The following is a 26,370-nucleotide window of genomic DNA, read 5'->3' as shown; positions in this document are numbered from 1 at the left end:
AAAATTAAGTAATATTTGATATAAAATATGGAAAGATTACACGGTATTTATAAAAATTGATAGAGAAAGCCCAAAAAAATTGATAAGTTAGAAAACGTTAAATTTTTATGTAAATCTCAGTGGTCGATTTCGAGCAAGATGGACTGAGAAAAACTATTGTAGCAAGTTTTCAAAAAAATGCTAGTTTTGAAAAATGAAAATTTGAATGCTATTTCTAACAATTTTCCAAGGAGATTCTCATCTTTCGATGGAAATGTGATCTCTCCACCAAATTTGTTCCCCATCAGGGTTTTACCAAGTAGTGGAACTCATCGATAGTATGAGGGTGTTTGGCTCACCAACATGAGTTGAGTTGAGTTGGTATAATATACCAATTCAATGTTTGGCCCACCAACTTTAAATGTTGTTGGAGTTGTGTTGGTATATTTTACCAACTCATCCCAACTCTCCCTTCATCCAAAGTTTTCAATGGCTCCACCATTGGCTACTATCGGTGACTGTTGCTGTCACACTCCAAGAACTAACTTCAAGCTCCGACAATCACCTTTAATGACAACTCTGATGACTAATTCTAGGTTCCGACAACCACCTCTAATTACAACTCTTGCGACCAACTCCAAGCCCCAACAATCTTTGCGCGACCAACTCTGACAACCAATTCCGGACTACAGCAACCACCTTCAATGACAACTCTGGTGACCCAACTTCAACGACCACCTTCGTGCGACTGACTTCGACGATCACCTCGACTCTAACGACCAATTTCATGCTCCGAAAACCACCTTTGGTAACAAACACTAATGACCAACTCTGATAACCACTTTCGTAGGCTTCGATAACCATCTCCAACTACAAACTTCGATAAAAATCACCTTCGATGACCATCTTCGAGAAAACAAATAGATGACTAACTCAGGACTTCGACAACTACCTTCGACGATAAAATCCAACAACCAAATCTAATACCATCTTTTGCAGCTAACTACGGACTCCGAGAACCACCTCCAATTGTAAATTCTAGCGAAAATCATCTTCAATGATCAACTTCGACGACCACCTTTGCACGACCAACTCCAGGCTCAGTAAACCACCTCCGACCACCTTCATGCAACTGACTTCAAGCTCCAATAACCACATCCGACTACAAACTCCAGTAAAATCATATTCAAAAATCATCTTCGACAATCACTTCCGACTATTATAAGACTGATGACTATTAAAGTATGTTTGTAGGGTTGTTGATTATATAAATAATCGTATTTTGTGCAATTTTATATGTAAAATTTGTAAAATATATTTTTATTTAATTAAATTCACATATCAAATGAGTGTTCATAATATTTAGATGAAAAGTATGTAACGTATAACAAAAAAACCATCCAATGAAGATTTTTTCTTAGAACATTTTCTAGCAAAAATTAGTAAAAATTAAAGATTTGTTCTCTGATGATTCTCCAAATTTGGAGGAATTGAAAGTGAAATTGTAGAAGAAATATGATGACATTCCATTGACTACTAAGATTATAGGAGAAATTCAATTAAAAAGATTTCATGACAGTAAAAATACAAAGTAACAACATGAAAAAGAAGATGGTAATGACATTCATGGAGAAAAATTAGAAATCAAAAGTTTTGATTTCTCTTTAGTTTCTCATTTTATTTAAGATATTTCTACAAGATATATAATGGGTTAATTGTTGTTCATTACCCACGATAGAAAAAAGAAAGAAAATCTTTAAAAATTAAAAGAAAAAAAATTGTCGTCCATATTTTATTCGAACAAAAATGAGTATAATTATTAAATAAAAAAAAGTTTCAAAACAAAAATAGTAATCATAAAAGAAGATTATTTAGAATTTAAAAAACTGCAACAAATACCCCAACCATATGAACCCAACTTTGTATCCCAAACACAAACATATAAACTCAGACCAAATGACTCTGCATTTCAAATATAAATATATGAACTCTAGACATGTTATCTTAATTCAGTGTCTCAATCAGTGAAGAGGATGAACTTTTCAAATGGTGGTTGTGAATGTATGATGGATGAAAAGGTTTCAAAATGAGGGATTTCAAATGTGGAGGGTTTTGGTTCTACAGGGAAGTAGATGGAGAGAGGTTTGCTTTACGAAGTTTCTTCAAGGTATGTTTACATAAACACATTTACATTTTGCATGTAACCCATTATATTTGTTCAATCATTCATAAGTTACTGTTTTTTAAGTCTCATGCCATGACAAATGTTAATTTTGATAGAAATTTATTTCACCAAAATTTAAACTTTTAATTTTGGAGAGAGCAATGCTACCTCTTCATCCACATAAATAAGTTTCCAAATTCTCAAAGTTCCACTTTGACAAAAGAAAGTTTATGAACTCTCCAAACCTTTAATTTCTATTTTCTTTTAAAAATTTTAATCTCTCTAATAAAAGACTATTCGTAACATTTTGAAAATGATTTTGAGCCCAAGAAAAACAAAATTATATGTATTTAATTTATTTTGTGAAATGATGTTGTAGGTAATAATATTTTATGTTGGGATGTATATCCTAAAACCTCATAATTGTACGTTATTTGAATCGATGGTTGATTAGTTTTATATGCAATAATCCATTAAACAAAGATCCAAAATCATCTTATGTAACTTAAACATGTACGTGGAAACATACAAGTAGATCATATTTAAGTGATGATTTAAATGGTTTGTAGTATATGGATAAGGTTAGGTGTCTTATCCTGATAACTTTACAAATACGACCTGCTTTGTAGTTGTTACAATTGTTGTAAAGTGCTACAAATTATCTAATTATGATAATTCACGTAGAGACATGTGAGCGAGGGTATCCTATACAAAGAGTTTGTATAAGATCGGACCATAAAATACAGTCTCTCTTTATAACATTGTTGCTAGAAGAGACTTACATTTCACCAAGATGACCATAGGTGACTTGACCTGAATCCTGAGTGAGTTGTAAACTCCTGCCTACGAGGCCGATCTTTTGCTTTGTATAGGTGAGAGTGGTCACATTCATCGACTCAATAAGTCTACCATTCTGGAGATTCATCTGATTGGGGATCTGGGAACACAACTACACAAAAAGGATTTCACTCCTTCCCCATTGTTAGGGTAAGTAAATAAATTGCTCCCTTAAGGATTGATTCTAGAACTTGAATAATGAGGCGTCTCACCTTCTCCGAGCCTAAAAACAGGTTCAGTTATTGTTGGACTATGACTAATTGTTCATTAGAGGGATCAATGGTACCTAAGAACTTGGATGTAACTACAAGGGTAAAATAGGAATTTGACCCAGTTGTACTTACGAGCAATTTGTGAAGGTTCTACATACTATTGATTAGTTATATCCAATGAACACATAAATATATCTATAGTGCGAAGAGTGCAAATGTCGGATGGAGTGACCGTCAGTTAATGAAGGTTGATTAAGTTGGTTAAATAGTTTAATTAATTAATCAAGTATCATTGAAGTTTCAATCAATAGGTCCATAAGGTTCCCTTATTAGCTCGATAAGGACTAATGAGAATCAAATTAATTTTGCTTTAATTTAAATTATTCAAATTAATTGTATAAGATACAATTAAATAATGTATAATTTATGTTCATATATTATGAGAGAGATAGCTATTTGGATATGTTTCAAATATTTATTATATGAATGAAACTCATATAAAAACTATATGTTAAAATTTAATGTGAATATTATTCATATTAAATATATATAGTTTTATGAGAGAAATGATTATTTGAATATAATTCAAATATTAATCATATGAATATGATTCATATAGAAACTATATGTTAAAATTAATGCGAATATGATTCATATTAAAACTATATAGTTTGATGAGAGAGGTTGTTATTTGAACTTGATTCAAATATTAATTTATATGAGTGTGATCTACATAAAAGCTATAAGTTATATTAAATGTGATGTAACATATAACTTAACATTAATATATTGAGTTAGTTAATATATGTATATATATATATTATAAATTAGTTAATATATATATATATATATATATTATTAAAATTCAAATTGTTTTGAATTTGAATTTTAAAAGCCAAAAGGGGAGGAAGTTATAACTCTCCCAACCTCTCAAATATGTGAAATAGAAGAGAGAGAAGATCATCATCTTTCTCATCTCAGCCTCTCTTTGATTTTCTCTCAACCAGAGATCTCAAAAAGATCACACTCTCTCTTATCACAAAAATCGATCATTAAAAGCCCACAACCCTCTAATGATTATCGTTCTTGAGAATAACAAGGAAGGTTTCGTGGCGGTATCTCCTTCCTTGTTACTATGTTCGTGGTGTCGAGTTCATGAGATCAGAAGAAGAAGACGTGCTATGGAGAGGAAGCGAAAAGACGATACTTCAAGGATATGTGATATCCTTTCCCTTCTTTTAGTAGCAACATGTGTAGGTCTTTGTTTATCCTTAGTTTCCGTCACTCTATATTTTGAATGTTCTGTAAAACAAATCTAGAGACAACAACATTCAATTGTTGCCGAAAATTTCAATCCCTTCATATTAGACATTTATTAAAAGATGAAAGGCAAAATAATGAAATAAAGATTATCCCCTCATATATATCATATCATAGGTTTAATTTACATCCTCCTCTTTATTCATCCTTTATTGTTTCCATTAGTCATTTTTGTCATATGAATTATGAACTATACAATTTTAAAAAAGAAAACAACCCTAATTCTTTTTTGGAAAGAAAGAAGAAAAAGTAGTTGTTTAAACAAAAATTAGAGAAAAATTGTTTTTTTCTTATACAATTAGAAGGATTCAGATAAATCAAATTGGTTTTGCCAATCCAAACATTAGTGCACAAAGGAAAAGAAGTCAATTTTGGTCACATTACCAATAGTCAATGCTAAGAAAAAAAAATCAAATTGGTCTCCATATATAAATGCCATGGACTATATAAATACGGGTTTAATAAAACATAATCAAACCAAGTATAGTTCAATTGACATTTAAATGTGACAAGATTTATGGTCCAAATCTCCATACCTCAATTGTACTAATATATATATATAAATAATAACTTAAGTATATGACGAAATCCCTAAGAATATGAAATCAATTTTTTTTCAATGTTATCATATTCAAAAGCCACTTAGGTAGAAATACTTGCTCAAATCTTCTCAAAATATACATTATAATAAATCACCACACCATCAAAAACAATTTCTAGTATTGTCTACTACTTCATAATTTGACACATCATTAAGGGGTAGTTTGGGGTGCTGACGAAATCTCTAAGAATATGAAATCAATTTTTTTTCAATGTTATCATATTCCAAAGCCACTTAGGTAGAAATACTTGCTCAAATCTTCCCATAATATACATTATAATAAATCACCACACCATCAAAAACAATTTCTAGTATTTATCTACTACTTCATAATTTGGCACATCATTAAGAGGCTGGGGTACTGAGATGATATAAAATGTGGGGAGTTCTGATGTCTGGAGAGTTTCGATGTCCGTGTTTGGATGTGCAGAGTTGTTATGTCTGAGTTGATATTTCGGTGTTTGGGTGTATAAAGGTTTTTATGTTTGAATTCATATGTCTGTGTTTGGGTATGCAGACTTGTTATGTCAATGTTATCTGATTTAGTTTTTGTACTCTATAATAATTTGTCTGCATGAATACTATTTTTTTAAAAAAATCTTAGAATCCAATTATTGTATCTATCTTATTTAGAATAAGACATTAATTGCATTTTTTTCTTCTTTCCAATCTCAAGATATGATTTACAGTTCAATTTTATATTAAAATAATTAAATTTATATTAAAATAATTAAAAATGATTACAGTGCTAATTTATATTAAAATAATTAAAATTATTGTATTAATTATTGAAATTTATTAAGTCTAAGTAATATATTTATATTTATTAATTAATTAAACTATATTTTTATTGTCCAATCTTCCAAAAACAAAATCTCACACTTTTGCAAGGTAACTTAGGTAACTTCAATATTAAGAAACATGTAAACATTAAAAATAAACGAAGCTAATGCAAATACTCACAAAAAAATTTAAAAATTAATAACACCAAAAAATGTCAAGCAGTCCATGTAATATATCCATTATATAAGTAACATGGCAAAATTAAAATATAACTGAAATGGAATATAAGGGAATACAAAAAAAAAAGTAACACACAACCTCAAACTAATTAAATATTTCATATTAGTTTGGGCTGTATAACAAAACAATAAAAAGAAGTTAGAAAAAAATCTGAAATACTTATAATGTAAGAAGAGAACTAGTTCGAATAAAGAAGTACCTATGTTACTTCTATGAAATATGGATGGAGTCCACGGGTTGCCAAATCAAAATACAATGAGGCACCCTACCACCCACTAAACAACCAAAAGTTAGAAACTTAATAATATGAAAATAATATAACCAAACATTAGAAAGTAGAGAAGGAGAAACCGAAGTTAAGCAACCTACCGGATTGACAAAATAAATCTTGGACAATGGAGTCTCTCAGCAAATAGAGAAGAACCAACGTTGTTATTAAGGAAAAGTGAAGGGAGAGAGGTGGTGGTTGAACATTAATAACAACCCCAACAAATATTTTTTTAAAAAAAGTGTGACCAGCCTCGGAATATTAAGTTTACATCATGAATGAACTCAAATCCAATTAATAAATTGGTTAAGTTATTAATGAAGTGGTTGAATGGGTAGTGAAAATATGCAAGTGGAATAAAATTAACAAACAATCAGAATGGTCATAAATAAAATCAACAAACAATCAGAACGATCATTACTAAAATTGGTAGATAATTTAATAAATGAGGTAACTAATAATGCATAATATTGAAAACGTGTAAAATACGCGAGTATGATCAAGTATGATCGAGCACGATCGAGTATGAACAACCACGATCGAATATGATCTAAAGGAGTAATATAACATGCAACGGAAGAATTCAGAATCAATAAGCACTTAAACTATATTTAATTTGAGTTTTAAACATGCTATTCATATGACATTCATAAGAGGGTTTGAAACATATTACCTTTGAAGACCTCTTCCACGAATTCAGCAAAATTTCACCAAGATTGATCTTGATTCTTCGAGAAGACCACTACCAAGATCTTCTCCACTATGCTCAAGAAGGAATGTGTGGTGGAAACACTCAAATCAAGCTAAATTGAGGATGAACTAATAAGGGTTGAGTAGGGTTTTCAGTTTTTTTCACTCTAGTAAGTAAACTCAAAAATCTATCTCATCTTTCTACATAGAACTTCTATATATAGATAGAAATCATGCAAAACAATAGGGCTGCATGGATGGCACCACCTACTTGGTGATAATTGCATAAATCAAATGGATTTTGGTGAAATTCCATTAGATTGTAGTTAGTGGATTTTTCCTAAATTTGGAAAAATCCACAAACTTAAAACTAATTTTAAAATTGAAAAATGATTTTTAAATAAAACCATTTTATTTTAAATTAGTTTTATAAAATTAATTCAAAATAATTAATTTTAAATAAAACTAATTTTGATTTTAATTAAACTTTTTAATTAAAAGAATATTAATTTAATATCTTAATATTAAATTAATAAAACACTAATTTCATTCAATTTCATATTTAAATCATAATTGAAATATTAATTGATTCGTTTAATTTCAACTAAATTAAACGTTTTTATTTGTAACAAATATAATTAATTGAAAAACCCTAAAAAAATTGAATTTGAACATTTCAAATTCATAATCCTAATTCCAAAATTCATCCAATAAATATTCAATTTGTAATTCCAATTTATGAGCTAGTAGTGGGACCTAATGTACCTATAGATTATGAGCTCCAACGATTTGTAATTAATCAGTTAAATTCTTCAAATCGAATTAATTATTATTCATTAACTATCAAAGCACATCACTATAGTTCGATAGTTGCACTTTTCTCACTGTAGATATATTCCTATCCATGTAAACCATAATAAGTAAGTTGATCCTTCACAAATCGTTCGTAATTACAGCTGTGTCAAAATTACTGTTTTACCTCTATAAATACATCTTATTCCTTAAGTTCCCACTGACCATCTAATGAAAAATTGATTCATAATATTACTTATGAATCATGTCTCTCTCTGAGAAGGCGGGGCCCGATTGTTTAAGATCTGGAATCAGTACTTAAAGAACAACTTATCTGCTAACCCTAAAATGGGTAGGAGCGAATTCCATCTCGCAGGACTATGTCCCTAGCTATCTATCCGATCTTATTTCAAAATAGAAGGCTTATTGAGTAGTGTTCCATGCATATCAAAGGACAATCCCGAATAAACAGGAATTCATAACTAGCTCAGGATTAAGATCGAGTTATCCCATGTTACTTTAGTATAAAATAGTCAATTTTAAGAGTAAACGGTATTATAAAGAAAAGCGACTATTTCGTGGTCCAATCTTTATGCAAACTTATTGCATAAGATGCCCACACTCTCACGTCTCTACATGAATGATCAGTGGATCACATCATTTGTATTACCTATACAAAATGGGCCACATCCAAATCGTGTTAACAGGATGAGATACCCAATTTCGTTCCTATACTTATAGACCATTTAGGCTATATACTATTAACTTGATTATGTTTATGTCATCACATAAAGTTAAAATATTATATGTTTACTGAATTTTCATAATAAAATACAATATCAACAACTTTGTTTGAATAAAATACTCAATAATATTTTATTGATAAATAGAATGTTTAACACGATTTACAAACCGCAAGTTTGAGGGCATTTCCAACATGATCGAGTATGAACGATCAAGTATAATCGAGCATGATCGAGTATGAATGATTAAGTATGATCGAACATGATCGAGAATGATTGAGTATGATCGAGTATGTTCCAACATGTTCGAGGATGATCGAGTATGAACGATCGAACATGATCGAGTATGATCAAGCATGATCGAGTATGAACGATTGAGTAAGATCGAATATATTCAAGCATTGAGATGATATATGATACACGAAAGAAAAATGACAGTGAGTTACGACACGTTCTGAAAATGGACCCACAAACAATTAAAATCGGTGAGATAAGATAATGAGTTTCTAAACACTGAGATGATATACCAACCCATGATATATCATTTCATGTTGGGCTCTCAAAGAGTCCCTAAATGATATATTAATTTAGAATCTACGAGTAAAAAAACAAAGCAAAAATAGGTGCATTAGAATCCACAGCTGGTTGGCTTTTTCACACCAAGAACAACATGAGAGAACGTGAAAAATAAAGATTGTTTAAATTTAAAAAACCAAACTCTGTGATCCAAAGCTCTACAAAATAAAATGTTAAATATGTGAAGATAAGCACTCGTAGTCTTGAACAACAATTATTTTGTAGTCAAGATACGCATAGTTCAAATGTCATCAAGTATGTATTATCAATATCGAGGTCAGAGGTTTGATCATCCACCCTATATATTGTCCCAAAAAAAACAATGGGGCATATTAACACTTTAATTTTTCAATAAAGAGATTCAGAGGAACAATCAAAACAAGGTTGAAGAGAGTCCTTAAAGTAAGAATAAAGATACACAAGAGAAAAAGACATGAATACATATGGAATAAGTACTTGCTACTTGCAAAAAAGGTAACACTCTACATGCTCCACTTTCATATCAGTTTTTCCTAAGATTGATTCGACGTCTAATATTAATGTTGGATATTCATATCAATTTCCCTTAGATTTATTCAGCATCTTATTTTATGTTGAACAGTTTGTTTAAAGAAATAGAGTAGAAAGCCATTATGAGCGTAGCTCGGTGATAATTACTAAAAAAAATAGTTTTTGGAGAATGATCTACAAAGTCTCTTCAAAAGAATGGTAAAAACAAAGAAGAAAGAAAGAAAAAAGGTAGAGTTCCAAAATCCAATCCTAATCTCAAGGTATAGAAGATTCCATTTAAAGCTAAACCTTAGAAATTCACAGGCCCTTCCACATCACAAGGTGAATGTGATAAAGCAAGAATTGTACCAAATTCCATTCCCTAGCAAGTGATAAAAAAAATAAAGGTGCGATTCATGGATCTTTCTTTTTAATAGACGAATCATGAATCTCTCTCATTCTTTTCCTTTGCTCAGTGTCCCCGAGAAAAATACTTGTAAAAGTCACTTTGATAAGATTCCAAAGCTAAAATCATGTACATTTGGATTCTAAGTTAGACAATATAATACTATTCTAGATATGTAAAAAGGCTCTTTATCCTAACATCTAGCCGGTGGACAGTAAGAAGCAACTATCAGACCTAACTAAGAACATAACTGAAATGCAAAGACGGCTATTAATTTATTAAAATCATTAATGTGTTATATTTACGTGATAAACCACATTTCAGCACTCAGGAGGGAAAAGTTCTAAAGAAACTTAGATTTTAATGTACTTTTTCGTAACATTAATACAATTTAACAAATGAGATCTTCAGTGATGAGATATCTGACCACGAAGCACTGACCTGATGCTGCTTCACAACTTCATGTACATGCACCATTAATTGACATTTTCATTGAGGCTGGATTGTGAATGCGAAGGAAAAGAATTTGGAAAGTATTTGGTCTTGTTATTGATGCTCCTAGATTGGTTTGACAAATAGTAAGTCTGGGTAAATAGTACGGGTACAAGGTGATGTGGAAAGCGAGGTACGGATGTTACCTGGATTGAAAACATGAGTACAAGCTTGTCTAAACCTTTTCTGTTGGCATTGATTGGTTGAGAAGTCTTTCGGCTTCATCGTTGGCTTCTGCTTGTAATTTCCATCTCTGCATTGGTATTGACATAAACGGTTAGAAGAAAAAATAATTAATTAGCCAAAGGATGGAAATGGTGTCCGGCTGTCTGCTGATTGGCTCCAAAGATCAGGAAACCATTATAGTCCAGAAGAAAATATGAGGAACTCAGAAGACAACAGAAACCAAAGCCATTTATTTCGTTCTGAATTTAAGGGTGTTTAGTGAGGATTTTATTTTTTTAGAAAAATACCAATAAGAATCATATATTAAAAAGGTAGCCAAACTAACCGTTTTCTGTGCCCAACTAAAAACTCAGCAGACAACCCTACTTAGATGACACAAAAATCAAATATATTTTTCATACAATTGAAAATCAATGCAATCTGACTTATAAATAGCCATGTGCGATACCCAGCATCAGCTGATAGTAGGTTCAATCTTTGAGAGTAACTATGATGTGCTAAATTCGTTTGGAAGGCAACATATGGCGAGTTTCATGCAAATGTGTATTAGGTGACTGAGACCTTAGCTTGAAGACCCTTTGGTGTACTCTCATGGAAATTGTTTCTACCGAATTCAGATATACCAGCTTAATTGAGTTCGAAAACCTTATTGTTGCTCGTCAAGGACTTGATTATGATGAAGGGACATATAACCGGCAGTTTGTAAAGCTGGCTCTTAGTGTGGTGGTGGCAGAGGACACCATCATATGGTCCATCTCTACGTCTCAGAACTCTAGACGGCCAGATCCATGACAGTTTGACTGACTTGATGGAACTAGAACGGATTTCTATCACATAATGTTGAATGAAATCAGAGAATACTCAACAGAATGTAGCTAAGTAGGATAATTCGAGTATTTACACCCCTCCCAAACAAAAGCTTCTCAATATAATATTTTCCAACTCTTCTAAATTCCTATATAACTAATTTTTCCGACATTCACGGCACGACACTCTGATACATTTGCATATTTCTTGCAGTCAAAAACCGAAATACCCCTTCCCTCAAACTGCCTCATGCACTGTCAATGTTTCCCACCATCTCCTCGTAACATGTAACTTGCAATAGATATCTATCATTACCTCCACCCAAAGTTTCACCTATCCTCAAGGCGAAAAGAAGTATTTTAGCAGTTCATCAAAGTATTCTCATAATGCTTCATAAAACAGTATAGGTAAGCCCAGTGCTTCTTGTACTACCGTATGGATGGAAGTGATTGAAGGTAAGTCCAGTGGGTATGCCACCGGGCCAGCCCTGACAGTAATAGTGAATGAACCATAGTAAACAAGAGCAAGTTCCTCAAAATGTTGACGAGTAAGATACCCAGAGACCAATTGGTAGTATGAATGCAGTAAGAGAAAGGCACAATCTACAACAGTTAACATGAACCGGGGGTCTATTAGACTTCAGCATCACAACAAAGTAAACACACAAGCTGAGCTATCCCCGCTGCCCACAATAGAAGAATAGGGGGAAAATAGTAAGGCATGCAAACAAAAAATTAGTTCACAGTGATAAAGACATGCCTCTTCTAGATTTTCCAGCGCCATGATTTGCTCTATCTGTTCAGAAACCCTTTCCTGTAAAATGGGTCACAGAGGTAAATAACATTCATTCTGAAACTTATGACAAGGCAGAAATTGTACGCACCACACTGCTGGCTGCTTCAGCTGCAATAACATCAGACTCCATTTCAACTTCGATCTCAATCATTGAGGAAATCTGTCAAAAAAGATACCACTTAGTAACCATATCTTTCCGGGAGCAGGATTCTTAACACAATGGTATATCTTAGACTTAGACATACCCTTGCATAGCTTTCTATTAGTTCAATCCGTTGCTTAAGGGAATTTTCCAAGCCTTCTCGCACCTTTCTTATCCTACTTCTACGTGCGCTGGAGACAATAACATAAAGACTGAGTTTGGAAGACATTGAAAAAGAAGAAAAAAACTAAACTTCAAAATACTTTTACAACCTTAATAAGTCAATTGAAAATGAACATTGCCAACAGTTCATTGAATTAAGAAAGGATTACTCATAGTGTTTAGTAGGATTCACCGGTAAGAAGGTTCTCCTACAGCAAAAATTTTGTTCTCTAATTGGCACATCCGAGCCAACATCCAAACCTACATGACAGAAATTAAAGTACAGTTCACCAACCAGATCCTTAATATTTGATGACAACGTATGTTTGTATGACTTATGAGTGCGTATGTGAAGAAAGCCCAGGTTGAAGATTAGGGAACAATAATAGTACATACTTCCAGTATTTTTCTTCAGGAATAAATGATTAGTATGAGTGTGAAAAATTGTTAAAAGCTCATGCATTCAACTTAGTTAAAAACCATATAATATGTTCTTAATGTTAAGAAAATAGAAATTGAATTAAAAATTAAATTTACTTCATGATGCCATGACCAAGAGTCAAGACCATGTGAGTGCATACCTCCTTTTCAGCAGCCAGTTTTAAATCCCTGATACGAGACTGAAGTACATTATATTGAGATAAAAGCTGCTGTTTGATAGCAATGATATCAACTGATCGTTGAGGAAGCTGATACAATCAAAGAAACATATGAATTAGTTCTATTCAAGTATCGGAGAAGAAAAGTTAATATTAAAGAACAAAACAGTAAAATCTGATCACCATACGAGTGTAATAACTAATACTATTTTATGACCAGACATTCATTAGGGATTTGAGCAAGGTACCTAATTGTTGTTTCAAAAGGATGTAATTTAGCAATGGCAGCGGATTTTGTACAAAATATAAGGCAATATTTAAAACGAAGAATATTTGTAGAAAAATATGTACTACAAAGTTTTAAAAATTGATTTTTTTTTTTTCTTTTTTCAAGCATGCCATCAGGAAAAACAGCTTTTTTCTGTTTTAGAAGAGATGATTGATTTTGGCAAACCAGAAATTTGGGTATATAATGCAGAGAACTGTTGCATTTGTAGTGCCTTCCAACTTTTCAATGGAAACTGCTTTTCAATATTATAGTTACACGCGCGACATTTTCATGTTTAACTGTTATGTATCTTTATTTTCAAAGATTTTGAAAGATATTCAGAAATTTTAAAGTGCACTCCAAAATGTATTTAGCATAACGCTTTGCTAAATATGGGTTGCAGGAATAAATTTTTAAAATCCATCTCAAGTCATTTTCAACAGTTGACAACATTCAAATTTTAATTCAATGCGTCTACTGATCAGTGACAACAAACATACGCAAGAGATACTGTATCTGTATAAATATTGAAAAATAAGGTAAGGTTTAATATAGGCGTAGCAATACAGAAAATAGTGACTAAAGAAATCTGTACCCGATTGATTTGAGGCAAAATCAATGAATTCAAGGTAGCTCCTGCAGCCAGAGAAGCAAGTCCAGCAACTAAAAGCAACTGAGGCAAGCTGGGGTCAAGAACTCCAGATGCAGCATCTCCAGCGGCAGACAAAACTATGAGCGGAAAGAGGGTCGATGGGTTAAGTAAGGATGAGGTTCCCTTTGCTGGCACTCTTAATAATAGTGACTCCCGGCCATCTGAATGATTTGTCAGGCACATAGGCTCCCCAGAATAAAAATTGGGATCCTTTGGACTAAATTTAATAGGACCAACTTCTCTGAATACATTCGACGGAGCTGCAGCAGCAATTGTCACCCTTTCTCCCTCTCGTGCTGGGAGATCTGCTGTTTCAGTAGCAAACTTCTGGGTTCGTGCCACTCCGGAGGGAGTTTGTACCTAAAAAGAATGAAGAAGGAATAAATTAGTGACAGGAGCACGAGAACAGAGAGAATTGTAGGAAATGTAGAGAAGCAGAGCTGTGTATACATTGCCTCAAAAACATAGGATAATCAAGACAGAAATAATAATATCCATGTGGCTTTGGAACTTTTATAAAAAACAGCAGGCTGGCAAACTACATTCGTAATTAACGAGAGTAACACTCATTCCTGAGATGATAGCATACTTTCCTACACGTCATTTAGTAAAAACTCCTACCTTGCATGGTTTATGCTAGTAGTTCAAAGATATTAAGGAGACCTACTTATCTATACATTATATGCGATTACAATGAAATCCTACAAATAAAGAAAGAAAATCAGTAAGAAAAGTGTACGCAAGTATCATTAAATTCTAATGAATACAAGGTTGTGCCAAATTTTCATGAGCGAGATTAAAGATTAGTTATTCAACCAGCTAGATATGATAACTGGAAAAGAGAACAAAATGATGTTTCCATGATGAGTACACAACTTCGCAAGTTTGAATAATTTTAAGGCCGCACAGTTATTTAGTAATGAAACATACGTTGGATGAATTACTCAACAGATCACAATAAGGTAATGGAGAAATGGGGAAGATGAGAAATTATTCCAAATTTCCAATAACATTAGAAACGATAATTATTCATGCATTACTCATCCCGCTGATGAGCAACAGCAAACAGATACAGATCATATGAGCAAATATTTGGAATTGGATGATGAAAGCAATTGAAAGAACCAAATAGTTCAAAGTTGAACTGAGGTTATTTTATACATACCACAATGGAGTGCACAGCAGCGGGAATTTTTCGCTTCATTATATTCAAGAATCGGAGTGCTTTTTCCCATGCAGGAGTATCCATGCTGCGTTCGGCAGGAGGAGATCCTTAGAAAAAGTGAATATTCGAGCATCAACATCTAATGCAAATATGTTTTATTAATTAATATATACTTGAGAAATAAGATTTGCAACAGTTGAATATTAGCCCGAACTCTAAGTTCATAATGTTCAGGGTAGTGGGCAATGAACGTATAGTATTAATGGGAGAGTGTACTAAGCTCACAACTGCAAAATGATCGTTCACTTAAAAGACATTTCAGAACTTGAACCACAGCTTATTAAAAGCACATAACAAAAAACATGGGATTAAAGTAATAGCCAACTAAACAAATAAAGTTAGCAATATGCAGGTGAACCTACCTAATTTCTTCTGAATCAATATTAACTATGTTTCCTGAAATAAGTTCATACTTGTAACGGCACCTTGCACAGGATACAATCTGCAAAAAAAGCATTGTCAAAGGTAAGAGGTTGCGGGGGTATAGGTGTAGTTTGTAAAATAAAGATAAATAAATAAATAATTAAAAAAATTGGGAGATAAAACATTTGTATTTCTCAAAGACAAGACATTCGAGTCTCTAAACCACATATCTCAGAGATAAAGCATCAGCTTTTGTTTAAAAATAAACCAGGAGTTTTGAACAAATACTTGATTAGGTGCACAACATCATAAGTCATGGAAATTACAGTGGCTAATAATTAATGTCCACCGACAAAGGCTTCAAGACAAAATCTACAGTACTTCATAATGGCACGAAAGGATGGGATAAATCTGAAGTAAGAACAAACTAATAGAAATTTGTAATATAGAAAGTAAACAATTGTCCAAATCATGAAAACAAATATAGGAGATGATTTATTTTATATCAACCCTATCTTGTCATGGCATAAAGGCCCTATATCACGATGGACATTGCACAAACATGTGGTGTTAAATGATGTAGATATACTTCATAATCAACAATATACAAATTACTACAATATGAAGTATAGTAAGCGATCTTAGAAACAGCTAATGCAGCATAGTCACACTCTATCTGAACATCTAAAGTCTAAACCTAGTTTCCCCGGGGAACTTGAAGAGATGTTTTTCAACCATTCATTCTAGATAAACTCCCCGATAGAATGCAACCCACAAAAGCTGCCATGTACTTCCATACCTGAATACCGTGCTGGGGTTGTGCAACCGCAACTGCTACCATACAACTGGGACACTGCACTACCTTTCCAAATGGTACCTTCAAACATATTACAGCTATTCAGGAAGCCTGTCTTACATTGTTTTATGTTCATCACGACGCAGTAATAAACAACTATGTAAATGTCTGCATACGAATGTGTTCATACACATCTGAACAAAAATGGTTTCTCACCTCCTCAGCAGGTGATACACCAACACGGCAAATAATCTCGATCATCCTAAGTGCATCAGAGACCCTCAAGGATGCTGCAAGACCTTGAATCAGCAATGTATATACATGAACATCTGGCCTTGACCATTTCCATCTCTCAACAGTGGAAGCATTTTCATTAACACCTTCCCATGCTGTAACTATGTACAATGGCAATGGATTAAGCAAATCTGCAGATATCATACCCTTGGGCATTGAAAATTCGTGTAAAGAAAACCTCTGCGTATTTCGACCCTGGACTTGACAAAAACAATGCCTACAACCACTAAGATTCTGCTAGGTTCCTTTCCTTCCTAATCCTAATCAATCCTGCCCAGCTATTATTCTAATCCCATACCCTTCCTAAATGCCCTCAAAGTAACGAGGACGCGAAATCAGCTAGATATGAAGGACAGACGAAGAGAATAACAAAAAGTATCATCAAATTACATGAAGAAATCATGGCAGAATGGAAAAAGACACCAAATCAGAGACGAATCCCGATGGCGAAAGTCCACCGTCTGTCCTAACAACTAACTAACTAAAATAAACCATTCCAACAATTCATATACCTGGTTCTATATTTTCCAGAATGAGTTTAAATTATTAAACAGATAGAACTTCAAATACACAAACACAAAAACGCACAAGTCACAGACACAAACCTTGATAGAAAGTGGAGCGCATTGCATAGAACACGGACAAAGCAAGCTCAGGATTGTTACACTTTAATGCAGCCGCAATAATCAAACAACAGTCCGAAGCAGACACAGTACCTCCACTTCTCCCTGACTTATCAGCGATCATTCTTAGCGCTTCATCAGCATCCTTAGCACCCGAAACAGCCCTAATCAGCTCGTTGTGGAGTAAATCCGAAACAGGATTCTCAAAAGCCGCAGCGCCGTCGATATCGCTGCCACTTAAAGAAGCTCGAACTTGCATCGACTTAGAGAAGGAGGTGAAAGCAAAGAGAGCGTGGGAACATAGAAGGAGAGGCATGAGAACGGTAGCGCCATTGGTTGCAGAGGCGAGTGGTTCGAAGAGTTTGGGAGGGGGGAGACGAGTGATATTGAGCCATGGTGAAGTTAAGTTCAGAATCATTGTACGGTGAAGGTTTGGATTGAAATGAAGGAGAATTGGTGTAGAAAAATGGCATAGAATTTGTCGAATGCTTTGTTTCTCTCTCTTCTGTGATTTATTTTTCTCTCACTAACGTGGAGGATTTTGGCGGATAAAGGATGAAGAATGAGAGGTCGTTAGGAGAAGACGACGGGGGAATGGTTGCGTGCGGACGGGTACATGGGAAGACTAAATGGAAATTTGATCGTAGCCGTCCAAATTTGGATTGTGGTAAAGAAAAAAGAAATGGAGGTGCGGGGAATCGAACCCCGTGCCTCTCGCATGCGAAGCGAGCGCTCTACCATATGAGCTACACCCCCATTGATCATTCGTTTCATTAAATTTGATTTTCTCTTAGTGAAAATTTCGTCGCATATTTTCCTAATATTATTGTTATTATTATCATTATTTTCTTTTTTAACAATATGGAAAAGGGAGAATAGTACACGCGTCTGTGGTAAGTTGAATTAGACACATTTTAGCATTACCAAATAGATTTGACAGGTTTTAAGTTGTAGTATTGAGCTAGCACAGAGTATAAAGGTTTATTTATTTGGAAATTCAGTTTCATAGTTTTATCCTTTATGAATATAGTGTCTCCTTATTGAACAAAAAGGAATTTATTTATTTTTATGAAAACAAATAAAAATTCCAATAAAATGCGTTTCATTATGTTCGAGATTAGTATTTTGACCAGGTACATTGATTCACAATAGAAACATAATTATCTTTTTTTCAAAATAAAAAAAAACAAAAACAAAAATGAAAAGTGGATGATCATTTGTTTAAGAGTATAACACATATTTTGCATCTTGGTTTTGAATCTAATTAGTCCCTCAATTTTAAACAGTTGCATTTTTTGTTTCCATTTATTCATTAAAACTAATTTTTAATTATTTTAAACTGGTAATGGTGTAGTTAACCCAAGTGATAATCTAGAACAAAGTCGAATAAAATTGTGAATCTCAGACGTTAAAATCAAAATTCAATGGTGAAAGTTGTGTGACATTTTGCTGTAGGCAAATTTGGAAGCTTGCCATTGTTATCTAAATTAGTTGACAATGCTGTTATCTATCGATTATATATTCATCTTTATTATTATTCATTTATCATTTTGGAGTCATCTCTTCTTGTCTATACTGTAAATACCATTTGAAATAATAATCCTCTTACAACAGTATTTCAAAGACGCAAAGTTGAAGGGAACGGGCGTCTAAATAGGATTTTTTTGTTAAGAGAACAAGTAGAGAAATTAGGCCAACAAGAACACGAAGGAAAAGAAAAACCACTGTACACAATCTGCAAGGATACAGAAAGATCTCTGTTCGTACTGAAGCTAGAAAAAGCTAAAAATAGCAAGCCAAAGGGTTTGGATTAAAAAAAAAAAGGAAAAAAGAAAAAAAGAAACAACCAGATTCCTTTTTATCCCCTATCAGCTATCGGGTGCCGAAGACAAGCAAGCCAAATTAAGCATCATCTACATTTCCCACACAAAAGATCAATTCATTGCACCAGGTATGTGTTGTGTATTCTTCAGTTACCAAAACGGCCTCTTCCCCCATGGAGGTCTTTGCTGCCAACCACCATTCCTTTGTGCCCCGCCGCTATTTTGTCGCTGTGCTAACACCCTCAACCTCTGTTCCTTCATGTTGGCAAACAGTGAGTCAAGAGTTTGTGGCCTCTGTCTCGGCGTGACATTTGTTTGCGGCTGGGCCGGTGCAGATACCTGTAGACGGAAGGTGGGTGAGGGAAATAAACGAGAGATCAAACAATTGCAAACCATTGAGGAGCCCTCTACACTTCTGGCCAACTCAGTAAGGAACACAGTACCTTGGGAACAAAGGTTCCATTAATGAAAGGCTTCCTTGGAACCGGTGGAGTATCAACCCTGTACCAAAAAATGTTGAAATGATTGATGAACAGAAGATAAAACATTTATAAGTAAACCCGCTAGGTAAAACATGTATTATCCAATTTAGAATTTCACAAACAACAACAATCTTCAACATGTCCTTGAGTGTCTAGATACAAGTCGATCAAGAGTGTCTTACCTCCGTGATCAAAATTGAAATGGTAACCCCATAAACAGAAATAAAAGACAAACCAGATCAGGAGAATGCAGTCATCGAAAAATGTGAATCAGCTCAAAATGCGTTACGCTTGATAGGATCCAGAAAAGCACTTTCTGGTTAAATAGGATGATCCATCCAAACCTCAAATCAAACACCCCACATGCTTTGCTTGCTTTAATGCACAATGAAAAGCTCCAAACTAGTATTATCAATGAACAAAAAATATACTCCAGGAAGATTCCTGTCCGGAACTTGAACCAGAAAATGAAGGCTTCAACCAGAAAATCAAGCAGCATGAACTTCTGCAGTATTAGTGTATTCCACTGACTAAACCCAAGATCTACACATGATACCTCACAGAACAGCATAAAGTCATCTTTCGACACATTTTAACTCACCATTCATAGTTCCTTCAGCACTTATGTTATCACAGGGATTATGCAACAACAAATTACCAAAATCGGAGTTCTTGTTTTACTTGCAACAAGCAAAATTTCAATTCCACCCCAAGGATCTACTATAGAAAATGAAATATCATCTCCCATGGGCCAGGCTGAGTGGCTGACTACGGGAATTTATAGAACCATATTTCACAAGTGGAAAACTTTCAGTGGTCGAGGGTTTCCTCATTTGAGTCCTATGGCTAGTGAACAAGTAGAAGTGCTTGTAGACTTGTCACAACATGGTAGTTGGAAGGCTAACTAATGTCCCCAGGATGCGACAGCAAGTGAAAAGGGAACACCAAGTGGAATAAAGGAAACTAGCAGACGGATCACTAAAATAGATACAAAATTTACCAAAATCTCACAATACCACAGGCCCAAAAGGTTCTTTGCCTGCATTATTGCAAGCCAATGAAGATATGTCAATTGTCATCCACCAGGAATGGAAGTTAACAGCGGAGTTTGAGCATGATGAACAACAAGACTATTGTGGAATAATCAATAAAAGGGAGATGCCACAATTTTAAACCATCTGGTGTAGTTAAAACGTCACATCTTGAAATACAGCTTCCACTTCCTTGCAACAAAAGAGGTATCCGGTCAAGGCTGCTCTAATGATATGGGTTGTCTACGAAGGCTTGAGAAATCCAAGACAATTAACAAATTTAACAAGGAGCAAAAACTCAAAAGTATACACACTCATCCAATGCACACAAAAGCCCTTTTTACCACCACATTTTTCCAGATGACCGCAGCAAACAAATTCATTCAAAATTTCCAAATTATCTTTGTCCCAACTTCTGCAGACTCCACCAATCACTTACTCGTCAGAAAACCAAAAGATAACTCGATGCATTCCAAAACCAGACTTAAGAAGATAAAGCAGAAACAATTCCCAGTCAGCATGGAAGAATCAAAATTATTGGAAATAGTCCCACTCCAATTTAACTGGTTGAAGCAAAAACTTATCATCCAGTTTTTCCAACCAACATATTATGTTGCTAACTTCATATAGTAAAACTTGATGGACATTGTAGAAGTCATCAATTGTGTATAAACGTGATTTACCTGTCACAGCATCAAATAACACATTAAAACAATCAGCAACCAGGTTTCAATTGTTAAACTGATAGCATTTCTTCTTTTATATATCATACAGTTTTAGAAGGTTGCTGATTTTCAACATATGTTCATAATTTACGAGAAGACCTTTCTGTAGGTTACGAGGTATTGGTCAATACCTTGTTTTATTCCAATTGGTTGCCCTACGATTAAAAGCTCTAGGGCGAATTGGAGCAACTGCAGCCTTTCTTGCAACCTCAGTTGCCAAAGGAAACTGATTCCCTTGAAAGCTTGACCTTCTGTTGGCCAAAGCCCCCTAAAATTTAAAAAAAAAAAAAAAAAAAAAAAAAAAAACTCATCATACAAAATAGCAACGTAAATTATAATCAAGTTAAATGACTGCACAAACCTGTCTCAGAGAAGACCTAGAGTCCATGAAACGCTGCAACTTTCTGGGTCTATTTTGAGAAGCATTATTTGGAAATTTCTGCATTTTGTTCTGCATGTGGAAAGATAAATCACTACATTATCATAATAAAAAGAAATTTTCCAATTTCAAAAATGGACTACCCAGATTAAAGGCATGATAAAGAAAACAGGTTATTACCGGTATCCTTCTTTGCTTCGTGCCTTTATTTCCCGTATTTTTGGACATTTTAATAATGTCGTCTAATTCAAAACAAATGTAGAAACAGAATAATCAATAAATTTTTAAGATGTACATAAATTCAAAAGTACTGAAGCAAGAAATTCAAAAGCCCAACCTAAAGCCATATCCATCTTCTTCTCAGTTATGGCAATCGCCTCGGTAGTAAGTGGTTTAGCCGCCATCTAACACAAAGTTAGAAAAATAGAGTTGGTAGTGAACAAAGAAAAGTAACATTCAAAATAAATTCAAAACAATAGGGACGCAAAGCCGCTCAGAAAAGCGCACAAAATCATGCAGCTCCTCGCCAGGGTTCGTTCAAAGAATCAAGAAAAAGAACAATACTGCGTAAATCAGACACATGGCACAGAAAACTCAAAGAAACCAGCCATAACCTTACATAAGTTGCAGAAACAAAAGTTACCAATAGATACAATATACTTCTATGGTCTCATTATACATCGAAAAAAACCCCGAAAAAGGAAACTGCATCCAAATACAGAGACCTTCAACAATACAACCATAACAGAACCAAGAAACTTCCCACTCGCACTCAAACCTTATGATATATCAAATGAAAAGCCATAACTCACGGGGCAAAAGTCTACTCCGGCTCCCACAAGAAATCAAACAGCAACCATACAAAAGAACCACGAAATCGGAGACAAAACATCTAGGGTTTCCATCGTAAAGTAAGCATCGTAGATCAAAACGGAGAAGAAAGAACACACACCTCTTGAGGAGAAGATAACTCGCCGCTAAAACCGATCGGAGAAATAGCAGTGAAGAATTAGGGCAGAGAATTAGGGAAAACCTAAACGAAAGAGATGAAAAGTTCCTGAGCTTTGCGGAAGAGTCAAATTCCTTGCCGCCGAAGGAAGACGAAACTCGGGTGGAAAAAAATAGGGCAAAGGAAGGGTTATATATATAGAGGAGACAACAACGACGTCGTTTGAGTAGAAATTTCATGTAGAAATAATATTAAGGACGTTTGATAGGGATTTGGAGTCCGCGTTAGCTGGAAGAACCGAAAGATATTTGCTTATCCCAGAGGGCAGCCCGATTTTGGTGTGCGGGTAAAATGACAGCTCAGCATTTTCACCAACCACTTAGATTATGACACGTCTTTAAATAGGGTCCTAGATTTTTTTTTTTTTTCAAAAGTTGCATATTAACTTTTACATTAAAAATGTTTTAAAAGACACCTCTACCTGTAGAAATTCATTCTTTTAAAAAATGTATATAATAATAATTTATTCCTTCAAACGTCGTAAAATAATTTGTTATTTATATATAAGTTCAACTTTAGATTGAAATTGGGAATTTGAATTTCTAACTTTTAAAGATGTTGTTTAGTATCCAACTTATTGATGAGATGAATATTACATCGGTTGATAATAATTTTATTTTGTATTATTATTATTATTATTATTTTGTAATTGACAAATGACAGTCCCATAACTTGTAGCTTTTAAAAGTGTTTTTATGAAGTTGCCAATACATGCGTGTATTTTTGTACATATAACAAGTATAATCTTAAAAGCAAAAGAGGATTAAGTTCTTCAAAATTTGTCCTAAAAATAAATAAACAAAAGTTCTTCAACATCTCCCTTATTGACACATTATGTATACTCTTGTGATTTTTATTTTCAATTATGGGGTAGGGATCGAACTATCTATTATAGTTGATGTCCTAAATCTCGTGGGTCCTGTAGTTTGAACTGTAATGTACAGAGATTTTATTAATTTAATAAAATTTGAGATGTTTTATTTGACATTTAGTAGCATTAACCCACAAACCAATAAACTAACCTCCAAGGTTATCTTCTGTAACTTAAACATGTATGTAAAGACATACGGGTGGATTGTGTTTAAGTAATAACCTAAATGGTCTTTAGTAGATGGATAAGGTAGAGTATCTTATCCTGGTGACACTACGAATACGACCCGTTTTGTAGATGTTACAATTGTTGTAAAGTGCTACAAATAATTTGATCATTATCGTTCATATATGTGAGCAGGGTATTCGATACAAATAAGTTTGTATAAGACTTTACCACGAAATGACTAGTCTTACTATATAACGCCATTAATAGTTGAGACTTACATTTTAACAGGATGACCATATGTGACATGACATGAATCTTGAGTGAGTTGGGAACTCCTATCTATGAAGGTGATCCTTTGATTTGTATGGGTGAGAGTGGTCATATTGTCAATTCAATAAGTCTACCATTTTGGGGATTCGTCTGATTTGGGAGTTGGAAACACAGTTACAAAAAATGGAATTCACTCATTCCCTAACGTATGGATAAATAGATAAATTGCTCCCTTAAGGGCTGATTCTGAGTCTTGAACAATGTGGCACCACACCCTCTATTGGGCCAAAAGGGGTTTGGTCATAGTTGGACTATAACCTATTATTCATTAGAGGGATTAGTTGTACTTAAGAATTTAGATGTAACTAAGGGACAAAACGATAATTTTGACCAACTATATTTATGAACAATTTGTGAAGGGTCATTGTACTATTGACTGGTTATATCCAATGAACACAAAAATATATTTGTAGTGCGAATAGTGCAGCTGTCAGTCCTTGATGGAGTGGCCAACAATTAATAGATGTTTAATATTTCGTTAAAGGAGTTTAACTAATTGTTTAAGTATCATTGGAAGCTCAACGAAAAACTTCAATCTGTCATGTTCATTAAGGTTCTTCTATAGCTCAACGGGGATTATTGATAATCAATTTTGGATTAATTTGAATTGTTCAAATTCATTGAGGGAAATAATTACATGTGATATAACTAATTTAACTTAATTGTACATGATATAATTAATATAATGTATTCGATACATTATAATATAAAGTTTATTTGAGAGTAAATAAATACTTGAATATGATTTGTTGGATTTTATGTCCTAAAACTCGTAGTTTGTAAATTAATAAACATATTTTGTTTTTTTTCCGATAAAGTTGTTATTGAAATTGTAATCTCGAATCCAATAAACTAAGGTCCTGAGGCTATTTAATGTAGTTTGAACTTTATGTAGTGACATAAAGGTAGATCAAGTTCAAATATAGAGCCGAAATGGTCTATAGTATATGAATAAGGTTGGGCACCTTATTATGGGGACACTATGGATGCGGCCCACTTTGTAGTTAGTACAAACGATGTGATCCTGAATTGTTCATATAGAGATATGTGAGTGGGGTCATCCTATGCAATGAGTTTGCATAAGACTGAACCATGAAATAGTCATTTTTTACGTTATAAATGTCGTTTTATGTATAAAACTGACTATTTCGTTAATTGATGACCTAGGTAACTTAATCTTAATCATGAGCTAACTATGAACTTCTGTTTACTCGGAATTATCCTTAGATCAGCATAGGTGAGGGCAGCTCAATATCACTGGCCCAATAAGCCTCCCATTTCAAGGGTAAGATCAAGTGGATAGCTAGGAACATAGGGTGTAAGACGGAATTCACTCCTACCCGTTATAGGGATAGTAGATAGGTTGTTTCCTTTAGTACTGAATCCAGGTCTTGAACAAGAAGTAGAGGGATTCGGTTTATAGGTTGGACCTTAAACCAATTGTTTATTAGAGGATCAGTGGAACTTAAGAAACAAGATGTAGTCTTGAGGGTAAAACGATTTTTATGACCCAGTCGAGATTTACATTTTAACAGGATGACCATATGTGACATGACATGAATCTTGAGTGAGTTGGGAACTCCTGTCTATAAAGGTGATCCTTTGATTTGTTTGGGTGAGAGTGGTCATATCGTCAATTCAATAAGTCTACCATTTTGGGGATTCGTCTGATTTGGGAGTTGGAAACACAGTTACAAAAGATGGAATTCATCATTCCTTAACGTATGGATAAATAGATAAATTGCTCCCTTAAGGGCTGATTCTGAGTCTTGAACAATGTGGCACCACACCCTCTCTTGGGCCAAAAGGGATTTGGTCATAGTTGGACTATAGCCTATTATTCATTAGAGGGATTAGTTGTACTTAAGGAGTTAGATGTAACTAAGGGACAAAACGATAATTTTGACCAACTATATTTATGAACAATTTGTGAAGGGTCATCGTACTATTGATTGGTTATATCCAATGAACACAAAAATATATTTGTAGTGCGAATAGTGCAGCTGTCAGTCCTTGATGGAGTGGCCAACAATTAATAGATGTTTAAT

General features: G+C 33.8%; 2 protein-coding genes and 1 non-coding gene across 9 annotated transcripts; all 3 read right to left on the bottom strand.

Annotated features, from left to right (window-relative positions):
* Window positions 1-10,185: 10,185 nt before the first annotated feature.
* LOC120083467 lies at window positions 10,186-18,066 on the bottom strand. Of its 6 annotated transcripts, none has more exons than XM_039039238.1 (13): window positions 17,487-18,065; window positions 16,804-17,012; window positions 16,591-16,668; window positions 15,791-15,870; window positions 15,369-15,453; window positions 14,147-14,563; window positions 13,266-13,373; window positions 12,878-12,945; window positions 12,626-12,713; window positions 12,469-12,540; window positions 12,345-12,398; window positions 10,739-10,845; window positions 10,186-10,658 (listed from the first exon to the last, which is right to left on the bottom strand). In XM_039039238.1, exons 1-12 carry the CDS (start codon window positions 17,920-17,922, stop codon window positions 10,768-10,770), a joined length of 1,773 nt encoding a protein of 590 aa, XP_038895166.1. In that variant the 5' UTR covers window positions 17,923-18,065; the 3' UTR covers window positions 10,186-10,658; window positions 10,739-10,767. The 6 variants fall into 6 exon arrangements, 5 of the variants coding, with proteins under 5 accessions (XP_038895166.1, XP_038895173.1, XP_038895181.1 ...); XM_039039245.1 differs by having other exon boundaries at window positions 16,804-16,982; XM_039039253.1 differs by having other exon boundaries at window positions 16,804-16,976.
* A 121-nt stretch (window positions 18,067-18,187) lies between these two features.
* Window positions 18,188-18,260, bottom strand: TRNAA-CGC. The gene has a single exon. It is a non-coding gene; the product is annotated as a tRNA-Ala (tRNA).
* An 876-nt stretch (window positions 18,261-19,136) lies between these two features.
* LOC120078194 lies at window positions 19,137-23,072 on the bottom strand. 2 transcript variants are annotated; one of them, XM_039032421.1, is made up of 7 exons: window positions 22,897-23,072; window positions 22,282-22,348; window positions 22,125-22,186; window positions 21,927-22,016; window positions 21,697-21,833; window positions 19,771-19,828; window positions 19,137-19,666 (listed from the first exon to the last, which is right to left on the bottom strand). In XM_039032421.1, the coding sequence occupies exons 2-7, from the start codon at window positions 22,346-22,348 to the stop codon at window positions 19,478-19,480; spliced, it is 603 nt and encodes a 200-aa protein (XP_038888349.1). In that variant the 5' UTR covers window positions 22,897-23,072; the 3' UTR covers window positions 19,137-19,477. The 2 variants fall into 2 exon arrangements, with proteins under 2 accessions (XP_038888349.1, XP_038888355.1); XM_039032427.1 differs by lacking the exons at window positions 19,137-19,666; window positions 19,771-19,828 and adding an exon at window positions 20,134-21,523.
* Window positions 23,073-26,370: the final 3,298 nt, after the last annotated feature.

Source organism: Benincasa hispida, chromosome 1, assembly GCF_009727055.1.
Source record: "Benincasa hispida cultivar B227 chromosome 1, ASM972705v1, whole genome shotgun sequence".
Classification (NCBI taxonomy): domain Eukaryota; kingdom Viridiplantae; phylum Streptophyta; class Magnoliopsida; order Cucurbitales; family Cucurbitaceae; genus Benincasa; species Benincasa hispida.
This window is presented reverse-complemented; position numbering and strand designations above follow the sequence as displayed.